General features: G+C 43.4%; 1 protein-coding gene across 1 annotated transcript; it reads right to left on the bottom strand.

Moving 5' to 3' along the window:
* Positions 1–8253: 8253 nt before the first annotated feature.
* Positions 8254–14591, bottom strand: KRT5 (keratin 5). Its single transcript, XM_036251085.1, has 9 exons — positions 13934–14591; positions 13149–13363; positions 12311–12371; positions 12105–12200; positions 11106–11270; positions 10609–10734; positions 10143–10363; positions 9359–9393; positions 8254–8930 (listed from the first exon to the last, which is right to left on the bottom strand). The coding sequence occupies exons 1-9, from the start codon at positions 14504–14506 to the stop codon at positions 8596–8598; spliced, it is 1827 nt and encodes a 608-aa protein (XP_036106978.1). The 5' UTR covers positions 14507–14591; the 3' UTR covers positions 8254–8595.
* Between the last annotated feature and the right edge of the window lie 822 nt (positions 14592–15413).

The following is a 15413-nucleotide window of genomic DNA, read 5'->3' as shown; positions in this document are numbered from 1 at the left end:
TAATATAAGTGATTGAATGAGGTGCAGCCCTATGAAATGATACATCACTACATTTGCCTTCTGGTGAAAATCCCTACATTTCAGTAAAGGAGGAATATCTGTTTAATTGTGAATGTACTGCATGATTCCCCCAAATTTAGGATGATTTTGAGTAATTTCTACTCTAGCAATTCATCTCAGAGTCATCTTATTCTTAGAGCGTGATTATCCTAGATCGCAAGCGTGCCTCGAACAGTCTCCTCTGAAAGGGTGTTAGGTTTGTCAAACGCTTTTTCTACACCTATTATATCAACATATGATTTTTCTTTCATAGTCTATTGATGTGATTAATTATTTTAATTGATTTTTGTATATTGATTCAGCTTTACATACTTGTAACAAACCCCACTTGGTCATGGTGTATAATTCTTTTTATACATTGTTAGATTCAGTTTACTAATATTTTGTTGAGGATTTTTGCATCTATGTTCATGAGAGATATTGGTCTATAGTTTTCTTGTAATATATTTGTCTGATTTTGGTGTTAAGATAATGCTAGTCTAATACAAAATATTCTCTTTGTTTCTGTCTTCTGAAAGAAATTGTAGAGAATTGGTACAATTTCTTCCTTTAATGTTACATAGACTTCACCAGTGAACCTATATGGGCCTGTTGCTTTCTGTTTTGGAAGGTTATTATTTCTTTATTAAATTTCTTAATAGATATAGGCTTATTGAAATTGTGTATTTCCTCTTACATGAATTTTGGCAGATAGTGTATTTCTAGGAATTGTTCGATATCACTTCGGTTACCAAATGTATGAGTAGTAACAAATAACACTCAGATTATTATAGAGGTGGTTTCAACTGGGAACATCGTCCTTTTGTGATTGGATATCCAAAAACCACTTTCAGTGTAAACATGTATGCAAGTTTTGAAAAGCACAAATAAATGTTGGAGGTTCATGCAAATCTTCCCAGCTATCACCGGCAGAGTTATATCTTGACTTTTAAACAGAAATCGACTATCTTTTAGGCCATGGTTATACAAGCTCATTCTAGAATCTGGCTAATCGGGTATTTCATACCAGTTTTTATTCTGTATGCAAAAGAATAAAAGAAAAGAAAACTTCCACAAGAACAGCAATAACCGATAAAAATCATATGATCATATCAATAGATGCTGAAAAAGCTTTCGACAAAATCCAGCACCTATTTCTAATAAAAATGCTCAGCAATATGGGAATAGAGAGATCATATCTCGAAATAATAAAGGCCACATATGAAGGACGTACAGCCAACATCATACTCAATGGGCAAAAAAGAAAGCATTTCCCTTAAGAACAAGAACAAGACAAGGATGCCCACTTTCGCCACTCTTATTTAACATAGTGCTGGAAGTTATAGCCACAGCAATCAGACAGGAAGAAAAAACTAAAAGGGATACAAATGGGAAAGGAGGAAGTGAAACTGTCATTATTCGCAGATGACATGATACTATACATAGAAAACCCCAAAGACTCCATCAAAAATTTACTAGACTTAATAAATGAATTTGGCAAAGTAGCAGGATACAAAATTAACATCAAGAAATTGACGACATTCTTATATGCCAATGATGAACTCCCAGAAAGAGAAACTAGAAAAACAATCCCATTTACCATTACAGCAAAAAAAAATTAAGACACCTAGGAATAAACTTAACCAAAGAAATAAAGGATCTATTAGCAGAAAACTACAGGTCATTGAAAAAAGAAATAGAGGGAGATATAAAAAAAGTGAAAGCACATACCTTGTTCATGGATTGGAAGAATTAACATCATTAAAATGTCCATATTACTCAAAGCAATCTATAGATTTAATGCAATCCCCACCAAAATACCAACGACATATTTCACAGAACTAGAAAAAATACTTCAAAAGTTTATGTAGAATCAAAAAAGACCTCGAAAAGCCACAGCAATCTTGAAAAAGAAGAACAAAGTTGGAGGGATCACATTACCAGATTTCAGGTTATACTACAAAGCCACTGTAATCAAAACAGCCTGGTACTGGCATAAGAACAGGCATATAGACCAGTGGAGTAGAACAGAGAATCCAGAAATGGACCCAAGGCAATATGCTCAATTAATATTTGACAAAGGTGGCAAGAGCATATAATGGAGTAAAGACAGCCTCTTTAATAAATGGTGTTGGGAAAATTGTACAGCTTCATGCAAAAAAAAATGAAACTAGACCATCAACTTACACCCTACACAAGAATAAACTCAAAATGGATAAAAGACTTAAATGTGACTTATGAATCCATAAAAATCCTAGAAGAAACTGTAGGCAACAAAATTTCAGACATCATACGCAGCAGAATTTTCACTGATACATCACCTAAGGCAACAGAAACAAAGGAGAAAATGGACACATGGGACTACATCAAACTCAAAAGCTTCTGCACAGCAAACGATACATACAATCATCAAAATGGAAAGGCTACCCACTGTATGGGAGAACATAATTGCCAATGATATATCAGCTAAGGGATTAATTTCCAATATATATAGAATGCTCATACAACTCAACAAAAGGAAGACAAAGAACCCAATTAAAAAATGGGTAGAGGAACTAAATAGGACATACAAATGGCTAAGAGATATATGAAGAAATGTTCAACATCACTAATCATCAGAGAGATGCAAATTAAAACAACAATAAGGTATCATCACCTCACACCTGTCAGAATGGCCGCCATCAACAAATCATCAAACAACAAGTATTGGTGAGGGTGTGGAGAAAAGGGGACTCTAGTACACTCCTGGTGGGAATGCAGACTTGTGCAGCCACTATGGAAAACACTATGGTGTTACCTCAAAAAATTAATAATTAAACTTCCATTTGACCCAGTGATCCCACTTCTAGGAATGTACCCTAACAAGCCTGAAACACCAATCAGAAAGAATATATGTACTCCCATGTTTGTAGCAGCACTATTTACAATAGCTAAGATCTGGAAACAGCCCAAATGTCCATCAGTAGACGAATGGATAAAAAAGCGGTGGTACTTATACACAATGGAGTACTATGCAGCTGTAAGAAAGAAAGATCTCTCATCCTTTGAGACAACATGGAGGGATCTGGAAAGTATTATCCTAAGTGCAACAAGCCAAACGGAGAAAGAAAAGTATCAAATGATCTCACTTATTTGTTGAATATAATAATCACAACAGTCTGAGGAATGAGATAGTCCCAGAGATGTGGAAGTGGGGTACAGACTGACAATCCCCGAAGAGGGGGTGGTGGGGGAGAGATAAACCACATAACTTATATGCATGTATGCATGAACAATGGACATGAACAACAAAGCTGGGGACAGGGTGGGGAGGGCCAGAGGGGAGAATCAGTGGGGGAAAAGAAGAAACATCTGTAACAAAAATAAATTAATTGATTAATAAAAAAATAAAATAAAATAAAATAAAATAAAATGGACAATAAAACATTTTAAAAAAACATGTATTGAATAAATAAAGACCACAATTACTCACTTAAATAAAATAAAAAAGATAGTAAAATGAAAAAAAAAAAAAGAACAGCAATAACTACTTAGTTATAATAATATGTTGATCATTTAATAATTCATGATCCTTTGCCCTAGGTTATTAAGTTGCGTTCTAAAATAATTGGGATTTTTTAACATATTTTATTGTTTTTTATATCAAATTTAATACACCATGATTATAGATTATAGTCTATGTAATTTTCATTATTTGAAATAGGTTTAACATATAGTTTATCTTTGTGAATGTCCCATGTACACTCGAAAAGAATTTTGTTGTGGACAGAGTTTTGTAGATCCTTGGACCTTCTGGGTGCAATTTCTTTGAGAAATATATTGTACTGTAAATCTCTTTTCCTTGGTTGGGCTTGCTATTATCCTCTCTTCATGTTGTTATGAGAAGTTTATATTTATTTACGGTAAGCAATTTTTTATAATGTGTAATAAATTTTGGCTCCCCTCAGGTCATCATAGTATATTCTATTTTCTTCCAATACATTATTGTTTTACCTTTTACACACAGGACTATAATACAGCTGAAATTGATTTTTTTGTGTGAATGGTGTGACTTAGGACTCATGACTACATTTTTTCCCCCATGTGGCATCATTGTCATGCAAAGTTATCCTCTCCCTGTTGCATTGCAATGGCACATTGTTGTGAATCTAATGAGTCTATAGATTCTATATATTGTTCCATTGGCCCATTTTTCAGTCATTTCCTCAACGCCAGCCTTTCTTTACTATTCTTGATAAAAACTCAATACCTGGAGCTGTAAGAACTTTTTTCTTTTTCAAAATTGTTTTGACTATTTTAGATCTTTTTATTTCCATATAATTTTAGAATAGGTGTATCAATTTTTATAAAATACCAGCTGAAATTTGATTGAAATTGCTTTGAGTCCATAGTTCAATCGAAGCAAGCTGACATGTTTACAAATTAAGCTTTCCAATTCACAAAGATGGCATATACCTCCGTATTATTTTTTTAGGTTTCTTTAGTCATTTTCAATAAGCTTTTGTAGTTCTCTATATATAAGTCTTTTATGGCTTAGGCTACATTTATTCCTAGATATCAGGTATTTTTTTTAACATATTTTTACTGATTGTAGAGAGAGAGGAAGGGGAAGGAGAGAGAGAGAAACATTGAATGATTGCCTCTGTATGCACCCTGACCAGGGACCAAACCCACAACCCAGATATGTACCCTGACAGGGAATGAACTGGCAACCTTTCAGTGCACAGGATAACGCTCAACCAACTGAGCCAGTCTGGCCTGACAGATATCACATAGTTTTGATGCTACTGGAAATGGTACCTTAAATTATATTTCCTAATTGATTCTTACTAGTATGCAGACATACAATTGATTTTTGTATTGATTTTCTAGTGACCTTGATAAATTCACTTATTAATTTAATAGTTTGCAGAACATTTAATATTCTACATCATAATTATGTCATGTGAGTAAATCTAATTTACTTTATGTCTTTCTAATTTTTAAGATGTTTATTATTTCTTTGTCTTGTTTTATTGCACTGGCTGTAATCTCCAGTATAATGCTAAATAATTGTGGTGATTATAGTTATCTTTGCTTCTTTCCTGGTGTCAGTGAGAAACTTTTGATTATTCACTATTAAATATAATACATACTATCTGGTTTTGTGGGAGAGGTGACCATTTTATTTATTTTCTTTTATTCTGTTAAAGTTGGGTATTATATGGTTTTTTTTTAATGTTAAACCAGCCTTATTGTAATCATGTTTGACATTTGAAGGCTTCTAAGCTCTACTCCTCCTCCTTCTTCTTCTACCCACATCTGAGAAAACTAATAAGAAAGCCTGGGCAATCCCTTCTTTGTGACCGGTGAGAACTTCAAACCATGTGTGGGAATCCTCAGCCTGCCCCCACCCCAAACACACAAAAATTCCACTCTGGTCACCTTTCTATATAGCTCTTTCAAGCTATATTTGGACCAGCATGGGAAGCCTGTCTTGTTCTCTTTAGAAAACTTTATTATGAAAGTAATATACCTTTTTATACCATCTTGGTGTTGGTGGCATCATCAGTTTCAAAAACTGTACCAAATTTTGAATGGAGATTCATCCTGCCCTTGCAGAGTTGTCACAATAACTGGTGTGTCGGCTGTCTAGATGATGATTGCTACCACTGGGGTCTTCCTTTTCTTGCTTTGGCTTGCAACCTGGCTCTGCTGTCTGCTTGCGAGCATGCACGCTGAGCTGCTGCTTTCTGGCTAGCAGGTTACTTGAGAGGTGTTGCTGTTTGCTGTCAACCTTGTACCTTGAGCTGTTCTGCTTTATGCCACATTTACTGAGGCCTCTGTTACGGACTTAACAGACCTAATCAGAAGTTTCAGTAATTGTCATTTAGAGTAAGGAGTATGAGTTGAGTCATGTATCTCAGCCCCAACCAATCAATGTGTCTGTCTCACATTGAATTGTGTATCTCAAGTCCTCTCTAAATAATGACTGACACTAAGCTCAAGGGAATAATCTTACCTTGTGAACATTGGTGTGTGCCACCTCCATTCTGTGAAGTGCTCATTGGGAAAGACTGATAACCTGTGCAATATATGGTCCTATCAGGTGATCGCTCATGTGGAGAACAAGCAGTTACTGTGGCATGCTGAGGCCACACCCTTAAAGGCAGATGGTTTACTAGGATTCTGCAAAATGCCTTTGCTGCTGCTGCTGCTGCTGCTGTCGCTGCCTATGCCTCTGCTGGAAAAGAATCCTCATCCTCAAGGCTATAGGAGAACACACATATGGCACCTGTGTGGCACAACTTAGATGTTAATTCAACTATTTCCATGGGGAGACCCCAAACTCTGCTGATACTGGTTTGATGTTCTTTGGAGGAAAAAATTTATAGATATAAGCAGGGCAGAGATTAAAAAAAAAAAGAGTGGGTTGGGGTGAGGAAGGGAGGGAAAGAAGGAGGAAGGAAGGAACGAATGAAGGAGGAAGGAAGGAAGGAAGGAAGGAAGGAAGGAAGGAAGGAAGGAAGGAAGGAAGGAAGGAAGGGAGGAAGGGAGGAAGGGAGGAAGGGAGGAAGGGAGGAAGGGAGGAAGGGAGGAAGGAAGGAAGGGAGGAAGGGAGGAAGGGAGGGAGGGAGAAGGGAAGAAAGAAAAAATAGGAGGACACAAAAAACTGAAACACAATGTCATGTAATTGGAAATCCAAAATTTATTACAAGACTTTATATATCAAAAGATTTGTTTAGAAAGAGAAAGAGAGAGAGGAGAATTGGCTTTGTGCCTCTATCATATAGGTTCTGGATTAACTTTAACATCTGATGAAATTCACCAAACAAAAAATCTTCATGACCTTAATCCATACTGAAGCTCAAATTATACTTAAGCCTAGGGATCTCACTAAATTTAAGCAAGTTACCCTGTAATCTTGGGGAAGTTACTGAACACAAAATAGAGAACAAACAAGTATGCCTCACCTTAATTGTTAGAACTATTGACTTTACCTAAATTTCACATGATCATACTATCAATTGCCCCCTAAAATATTTTGCAGTGACCATGGACTCTGTGACCCAATGTGAAACAAATTAAAATTAAATTAAGTCTTTGATACAAATTGGCTTGACAAAATGGGACCTTACCTTAGTTAAAACAGTTAATATACCAAATGTAAATTCAAACAGAGCCTTCAAAGAGTGAACCCATTATAGAGGATATATTGAGAGAAAGAGTGATATGCCCACTGTGGCTCCATTCAACAACTCATTTTGACCTATTTTTAAATTTAGAAAGAATAAAGGTGACTCACAGTGGACTATCACAACCCTAATGCCATGGGCTTACCCATTAAGTTCCCCTGCCCAATATTATTGAAGTTGCTGACTCTATCCCATCAGCAACTGGTAAATATTTTGCTTTCATGAATTTGGTTAATAATGTTCTGTTCTGTGGCCGTTTCAACAGCCTGTCAGTCAGAGTTTGCTTTTACCTTTGAAGGGGCACAATAAATCTTTGCCCAGACACTCCTGGAGGACCTCAACAACCCTGCCATTGCACAAAGGCAAGATCTTAAAAACATCTGACGTTAGGAGCACAGTGATAATATAACATTGAGGAGTTATCCTCCAAAGGGATTCACTGAGCACACTCAGGACAGACATATTCACAAAGAAGCTCCCCAAAAGAGGATGGGCCATTGTCCCACACATATTGTAGGTTCCAGTCACCTCAGTTTAATTCCTGAAATTATTTGGTAATCTGAGGACCACTCCATCCCTGACACTGTTAAGAAACAGCTATTGATCTTTTCAGCACCCACAATATTAGAACAGGCCCAATATCTGTTAGACTTTTTTGGGTTCTGAAGACAATATATCCCTTATATAAATTTTACTTAAGCCGATTTATGCTGTTACTTGCCAATTGGCCCACTTTGAATGGGGATCCCCTCCAATAAAAGGCTCTACAATCTTCCCAAATTGCAATGCAATGGACACTCCCATTCATGCCCTCCAGAGATCCCTTCATTCCAGAAGCTTTAGCAACCTCCTCTCATGCCTCCTGGAGTCTCTGAACCACTCAGGATGGCCACTCTCTCTCCAAGGTCATTGCATTCTCCCTGTGAATCATCAAAGAAACCAATCATATCTGGACAGATTGACCCTCACGAAGTCTCTAGGTTGATTGTAGACCTTGAAAAAATAATTCTGCACAGCAGCTTATATTATAAAAGCATTTTATTGAACACACCCTGGAGGTAGTCAGAACCAGAACACAATTTTGGATTGGGGTGGGGACTCTGTTTTGATGGTTTAGCTACTGGAAAACTTTGGATTTTTCTCTTATCAAGGACCATGCTGTAGAGACTGAAAGGTTGATTTGAAGTAGAACATCGGATCGAGGCATAGGAAACTAGAGACTGGGGATTGGGCCCTTTCGGGAACCAAAGACTGTGGTTCTGCAATAGGCTTGGTCTAGACTACACGCCAGTAAAAGAGAAAACTTGGCTTGGCCACCACTTAGAAGAGTGGTCACCAGGGGCCGGTTGCTGCCCTAGGGAAGCAGTGTCTTGCAGCAGGCTTAGTTCTTGAAGCTCTTCCGGGTGGAGGAGGTGGTGGACACAAATTTGACGCTGGAGCCGCTGCCCCCTCCACTGCCGCTGCCTAAGCCCAAAGACAGGTTTCGGCCACTGCTTGAACTGAAGCTAGAGCCCCCCGCACTGAGCCCACTACCTAGGCCGGTAGAGGCCGCCATTTGGGAGTAGTAGCCACCGCCACTACCTCCGCCAAGACCTCCGCCAAGGCCTCCACCAAGGCCTCCACCAAGGCCTCCACCAAGGCCTCCGCCAAGGCCTCCACCAAGGCCATAGCCACCGCCACCTCCGTAGGCAGAGGAGACATTGCTTGTGACGACAGCTGCAGAGAAAGGAGAGAGAGCTTGCTGAGACCAGTCTGTCAGATTGATCCTACACATCCAAGTGATTTGATCCTGCTAGTGTGGCCGCTGGACCTGGCCCCTTTCACAGAGTAGCAAATGAGGCCCAGACAACTAAGTCATTTAGTTAAGGCCCCTTACAGAAAGGGATGGTGCTAAGTTCCCAGGGGAACTTAGCAGGGCAGGGGGGCAGGGTACAAGATGTGTAAGATACAGGGCCTACCCCTTAAGAGGTAAGACATGAGCCACATTGCTTCATGTCTCAGTGTGTCCTTTCCCCTCCACTAAGTGTATGAAATAACCATGTATTGGGATGGGAATGTCTGGAATCTAGAAATAGCAGGATTCTGAGTTGGCAGCAAATAACATATATTATCATCATTGTTAATGTCAGTTTAAAGTTACTTACAGATGTTGACTTGTCCAACTCCTTCTCCACTCAGTCTGAAAGGGGGAAAATTAAAATAAGAGTTAAAAATTCCCCCAAAGACAATACCTATAAGCATGTTTAAAATTTGATCTATAAACAAGGAGCCTGAATATACATAAACAAACAAAAACCTGCTTAAATTAAAGAAAAAGCTCTTTGGAGGGACTTCCCAAAGACGAGGACCTGTCCTAGAAACAGGTTATTAAAGGAAGATTGTAATTCACATTCTCCTCTGCCCATCATACGGAAAGCATGATTAAGAGACTGTGGGTACCATGAACATGTAAGAAGCGGTTTTTGCCTTGTAGGTGCTTACATTCTGTGAGAGGACTTGGCATGGACAGAAATACTTCGAACAGAAAGTAGGCAGTGCGCAGTGTCAGAAGATTGAAGAAAACAGAGTAGTTTGAGAATCCAAAGGCAGGTAAATTTAACTCAGCTGGAGGAATCATGAAAGGCTTCCTGAAGGAAGAGGTACTTGAAGAATGGGGAAGACATTTGTTGAGTTGCTTCGTTGTTTGAAGAAGAGGCAGCATCTGAAAATACTGGCGGTGGGAAAGGGTTGGAAAAGTGAATTGGGACAGTGTTGTGTAGGTCAGCTGTATGCCCAGGTGGCAGACTGAATCCAGATTGGTGGTAGATAATTATCATGCACAAAATAGTGCTCACTTGTGTGTGTGTCACCCCCTGTAGTGGAGAAGAAGCTCCACTCATCAAATGTAAGGCCGTCCTGGGCTTGGGAAGCCAGCCTTAGGTCACCCACCTGCACTCCTCGCCCTCCAGCAGCTTGCGGTAGGTGGCGATCTCCACGTCCAGGGCCAGCTTGGTGTTCATCAGCTCCTGGTAGTCACGCAGCAGCCGGGCCATGTCCTGCTTGGCCTTCTGCAGGGCGTCCTCCAGCTCAGCCAGCTTGTTCCTGGCGTCCTTGAGGGCCAGCTCGCCACGCTGCTCAGCTTCAGCAATGGCGTTCTGCAGGTTGGCGCACTGCAGGGGGAAAGGGGAGAAGTGAGGAACTTCAGCAGTGAACTGGGTCTGTGGTATTTTGTCCTGAGTTTCCAGAGAGAAGCCAGTACGTGCTTCCTGGGCATTGTGGATGAGGGGATATTGAAACGCTGGTCCTTGTTCCAGTTCCAGTGTGTGTGTGACTGTTTAGAAAGTGTAAAGCACACAAACTAGGTCTCTCTTTAAGAGCTCAGGACCCTCCTTGCCTTCTTTTAACCTCTCCTCACCTGCTTCTTGACGTTATCGATCTCGGCTCTCAGCCTCTGGATCATCCGGTTCATCTCGGAGATCTCGTGCTTGGTGCTGCGGAGGTCGTCACCGTGCCTGCCCGCTGTCTGCTGCAGCTCCTCGTACTGGGGCCACCAGAAGAGAGAAAAGGATCCATTTATATGAGGACGGAAACACTTTCCCAATGTTCATAGTCAGGAGCTACCAAGAGGTGGCAAGCGGTGTAGTTATCTGAGGCCTGGGACAGGTTTCGACTGTCTCATGGTGGACCTGGTCTTAGATAATTTCCTCTTTAGTGCTTTTGCTCTTCTGGACACACTGATGAGATTCCCCTTGTGGTTCTTGAATTTATGTGGCAAAGGCATGCATGACTGTTCTCATAACTCAAGGGGTTTCATCAGGTTTCAGGAGCCCCCTCCTTAGCATTCTGTCATGGCCTGGAATCCTAGACACGTGTCCCTTCCCTCACTCAGGACACATTCGCCACAGCACCCACCTTGGTCTGGTACCAGGACTCGGCTTCTGTCCGGCTGCGGTTGGCGATGTCCTCGTACTGGGCCTTGACCTCGGCGATGATGCTGTCCAGGTCCAGGGAGCGGTTGTTGTCCATGGACAGCACCACGGACGTGTCGGAGATGTGGGTGTGCATCTGGGACAGCTCCTGTGGGAGACTCGAAGTCAGGCACCTGATCTGTGCAATTTTATGTCAGGTCCACTCAAATATTCCACTTACTGTGGTGTCAAGTTGAGAAAAAAATGATAACCACCTACATCAAATATTTAGTTATGTTAATAAATAACTCAAACCGTTATTACATTTATTTTTAAAAACTTTAACAACTCTGGCCCTGGTCAGTTTGGCTCAGTGGTTAGAGCACTGGCCTGCAGATCAATGAGTCGTGGGTTCAGTTCTGGCCAAGGGCATGTCCCTTGGTTGCGGTTTGTCCCCGGACCCGTTTGCAGTCATGCGGGAGGCAACCAGTCCATGTATCCCTCTCATGCAGGACACATGTTTCTCTCTCTCCCTCCCACTTTATCTGAAGATAAATGAAAAAATGTCCTCGGGTGAGGATTGAAAAAAAAAAAAAAGAATAAGAAACAAAACTTTTACAACTTCGAACTTCCAAAAAACACCTGCTATGCAGCCTCACAGATGTGACTCTTCTGGGGCCATAACTTATTTCAAAAGAATCTAGTTGACTGGTCTGCCCCACGGGCACAAAATGGAGCGGAGGTTCAGGAGGGTGTAACTGCCTGTACCAACGCTAAACCTCACTCAGCAAAATGATTGTTGAAGAATTTGCTTTAAATTTGACTTTGGTTTTTTTAAGGATTGGTTTTACAAGTAACAGTGAGAGTATCCTAAAGGAATAGGAAAGACAAGGATGTGTCCATGGCTTAGGAGCCCCTGGAAGTCACTTAATCCTGGATACCCCAAACCCTGCTGGTGTCCCGGTGACCATCTCCCTGGGACCTGATAGGGGGCATTTCTTACCGCCTCGAAGAACATCTTCAAGAAGTTGATCTCATCCATGAGTGCATCGACCTTGGCCTCCAGCTCCACTTTGCTCATGTAGGCGGCGTCCACATCCTGGAGATACAGGGATGGTTGGCACTGCACCTGGGTCTCCACCCTGACTTAAATGAACGACACCCTAAGAGAACATAACCACAGGCAACAGGTTCTCTTCTCCCATGTACCTTTTTCAGCATCACAAACTCATTCTCAGCAGTGGTGCGCTTGTTGATTTCATCTTCATACCTGGGGATAAAAGGGATGGGAAGGGCTTGTCAGAAGATGAGGGACAGGTAAAGCCCCAAAGGGCAGGAATTAACTGCAAACTACGAAGGTATTTGCCTGGGGTCTTTATTGCATGAAGGCACCTGTGAGCTTGTTTTCCCACTGGGAAGGGGCTTCTCTTCACATCATGAAGGCGGGGTGGGGGTGGGTACTGGTCATGTGAACCCCTGGGCAAGTCCCTACTCCTCAGATACTGTTTTCTTTGTAACTGCCTGCCAGATCATCATTCTATTACTGCTGTAATTTAATTGCTTGAAGAATATACGTATAGAAACCTGTGCTGTTTCTTCCCAACTCCACATCTAGTCAATTTCTCTAATGCTTTTTTTTTTTTCGGCTTTCACAGTCTTTAAAAAACAAAAACCTAGTGGCCCTGCTGCTGGTTCACAAGTATTTGAGCTCCCAAGCTGTATGTCATCCATTCTCGCTGTGGAGGGGGCCCATCAAAAAGCCCATGCTGTGTACTCTGGGTGTACTGGGAGGAAAGCCCCAAAGAGCAGGAATTGCACCGCTTGCTATTTCCCCAACTGGTACCAGGGTGTCAAGCTGATTGCTCTGGCCGGTGGCTAAGTGCCTGGCACAGCTTGGGGCTAGGACTTTCTGGACATGGACCTGGATTTCATGTTAGTACTCCAGGTGTTCATGGCAGGCACAGGTGTCTAGCCTTTGGGAAGGCTATAAAGTACATTGGTGCCAGGAAGGCACCACCCGCCCTGTCTCCACTCCACCCGCTCTCACTTGTTCTTGAAGTCCTCCACCAGGTCCTGCATGTTCCTCAGCTCCGAGTCCAGGCGGCCTCTCTCCCCCAGCACACCGTCCAGCTGTCTCCTGAGGTTGTTGATGTACTGCTCGAACAGAGGCTCCAGGTTCTGCCTCACGGTCTTGGTGCCCTGCTCCTGCAGCAGGGTCCACTTGGTGTCCAGGACCTTGTTCTGCTGCTCCAGGAAGCGCACCTGGAAGGGACAGAGTTTGAAGATGGAGAAACCTGGATTTCATGCTTCAATGATCATCACCAGCTTTTCTCCCTTCTCACGCTGTCCTCATAAACCTTTCCCACGGGCATGCCTGGCCCTGGGCCCTGGGAGGGGTCCAGGGTGCAGCACCAAGCCTCACTCTTCTGGGGGGACAGGGCGATCATGCAGGGCACAGGTAGCTCTGGCACGCCGGGCGGCTTGTGGCCCCGTGGGGTGGTGGCTGCGCAGGCACACAGGCTGCCGCCAAATACTCGTCTACCTTTCTGCACAATCAGCCCTCACACAAAGCACAGAATTCATCTCTTTGCCCGACAGTAATCAAGGAGCCCTTATGGGGTGAACTCTCAATGGGAAGAACTAAGACCCTGTCTTTCAAGCTGCCGGTCTGATTAGGAGAATGGGCCACAAGTCTGGGACAGAAACAAATAGAAACACATTAACTGCAAACTACGAAGGTATTTGCACAAAGTCAGAAGATATTCCTCCTCCTACTTTCTTTGATATTTGTTCTACACTCGTAGTGGTTTTTGCCAAAGGATCCCGGCTCACCTTGTCGATGAAGGAGGCGAACTTATTGTTGAGGGTTTTGATCTGCTCCCGCTCCTCAGTCCGCACTCGCTGGATGGTGGGGTCGATTTGTAGGTTGAGGGGAGTCAGAAGACTCTGGTTGATGGTGACCTCTTGGATGCCTCCAGGGGGACAAACAGGGAAGCCAGCGCCACCAAAGCCACCTCCAAAGCCAGCGCCTCCACCGAGCCCTAAGGCAGCGCCTCCACCAAACCCATAGCCACCACCAGCTCCACCGCCTAAACCAAATCCGCTCCCAGCTCCACCTCCAAAGCCAAAGCCACCTCCGGCACCAAATCGGTTTCTAAAGCCACCGCCGCTCGTGCTGATGGAGATCCTCTTGGAGCCCCCCAGGTTGTAGAGGCTCCGGCTGCCGTAGCCTCCTCCTCCACCAGCACCTCCAAGGCTGATCCTGCCAAAGCCTCCACCGCCACCGCCCCCGGATCGGGACATAGAGGTAAAACTGGTGCGGGAGACAGATGGGGTGATGGCAGAGGCAGCGCTGAAACTGCGGCTACCCCCGCTCCGGAAAGACACACTCGACTGGCGAGACATGGTGGCTTGTTCCTGCGGAGCAAGGTGGTTGATCTCTAGGGGTTGGGAGGTGCTGGAGAGAACAGAGCTCAGCAAGATGCAGAAGGTGGCTGTTACCTGGACCTGCAACCCCCTTTTATCCTCTAGAACAGGGCTGGGCGGGACAGCTGTCGAGCTGTGAAATGATTAAGTGGGCTGGGCACGCCTGGGGGGCAGCTGTGAGCTCACTGGCACACCTGCACTGTGGTGGGGGTGCGAACGCTTTCTTCCTGGCAGGCTCTGCTCGGTTAGGAATAACCTTGCCTTGCAGCACTGATGTCTTGGCAGCAAGTCGCACTTCCCCCGGGGGCCCGGGGCTGTGAGCAGCCCAAGAAGGATGCCGGGAAGAAAAGGGGCATTTGGCCAATGTCCCAAGGGACGCTTACAGGACCAGGGATGTTGTCAACCATCCCAGCACGATATGCTCTGTCCGTAAGAGGGGGACACAGTGAGTCCCACTTGCAGTGATCTGCCTTGCTCACCTTCTAGACAGGAGGTTACTGCATGGATTTTCAGCACTTGGAAGGCAACTTTGGCCTGATAACAACCCATCCTTTACTGCAGAATTGCCTTTCTTGGGGGAGGCATAGTTATCCCTGAGCCCAGGGGAAGGTTCTTCTGCAAGGTTTGGGCCAGAAAGTCTCTCCACACCCCAAGCTCCAGAAGCAGAGAAAGTGGGGGCACACTCAGTTCCTCGTCTCAACCACTCTGCAGGGGCAGACCTATCCCTCCACAGCTCCTCCTCACTCAGCATCTTCTGTGAAATTTGATCTTTTCCCTTGCACTGCGGCCTGGGCAGGACCCTGCCTGCCGGGCTGAGCAAACCCAGGGTCCCTGCAATTCCTCACAGAGGTTCTGAGACTCGGCCGGGCAGTCACGTCGCGCTGCG

This window comes from Molossus molossus, unplaced genomic scaffold, assembly GCF_014108415.1.
Source record: "Molossus molossus isolate mMolMol1 unplaced genomic scaffold, mMolMol1.p scaffold_m16_p_10, whole genome shotgun sequence".
In the NCBI taxonomy this organism is placed as follows: Eukaryota; Metazoa; Chordata; class Mammalia; order Chiroptera; family Molossidae; genus Molossus; species Molossus molossus.
This window is presented reverse-complemented; position numbering and strand designations above follow the sequence as displayed.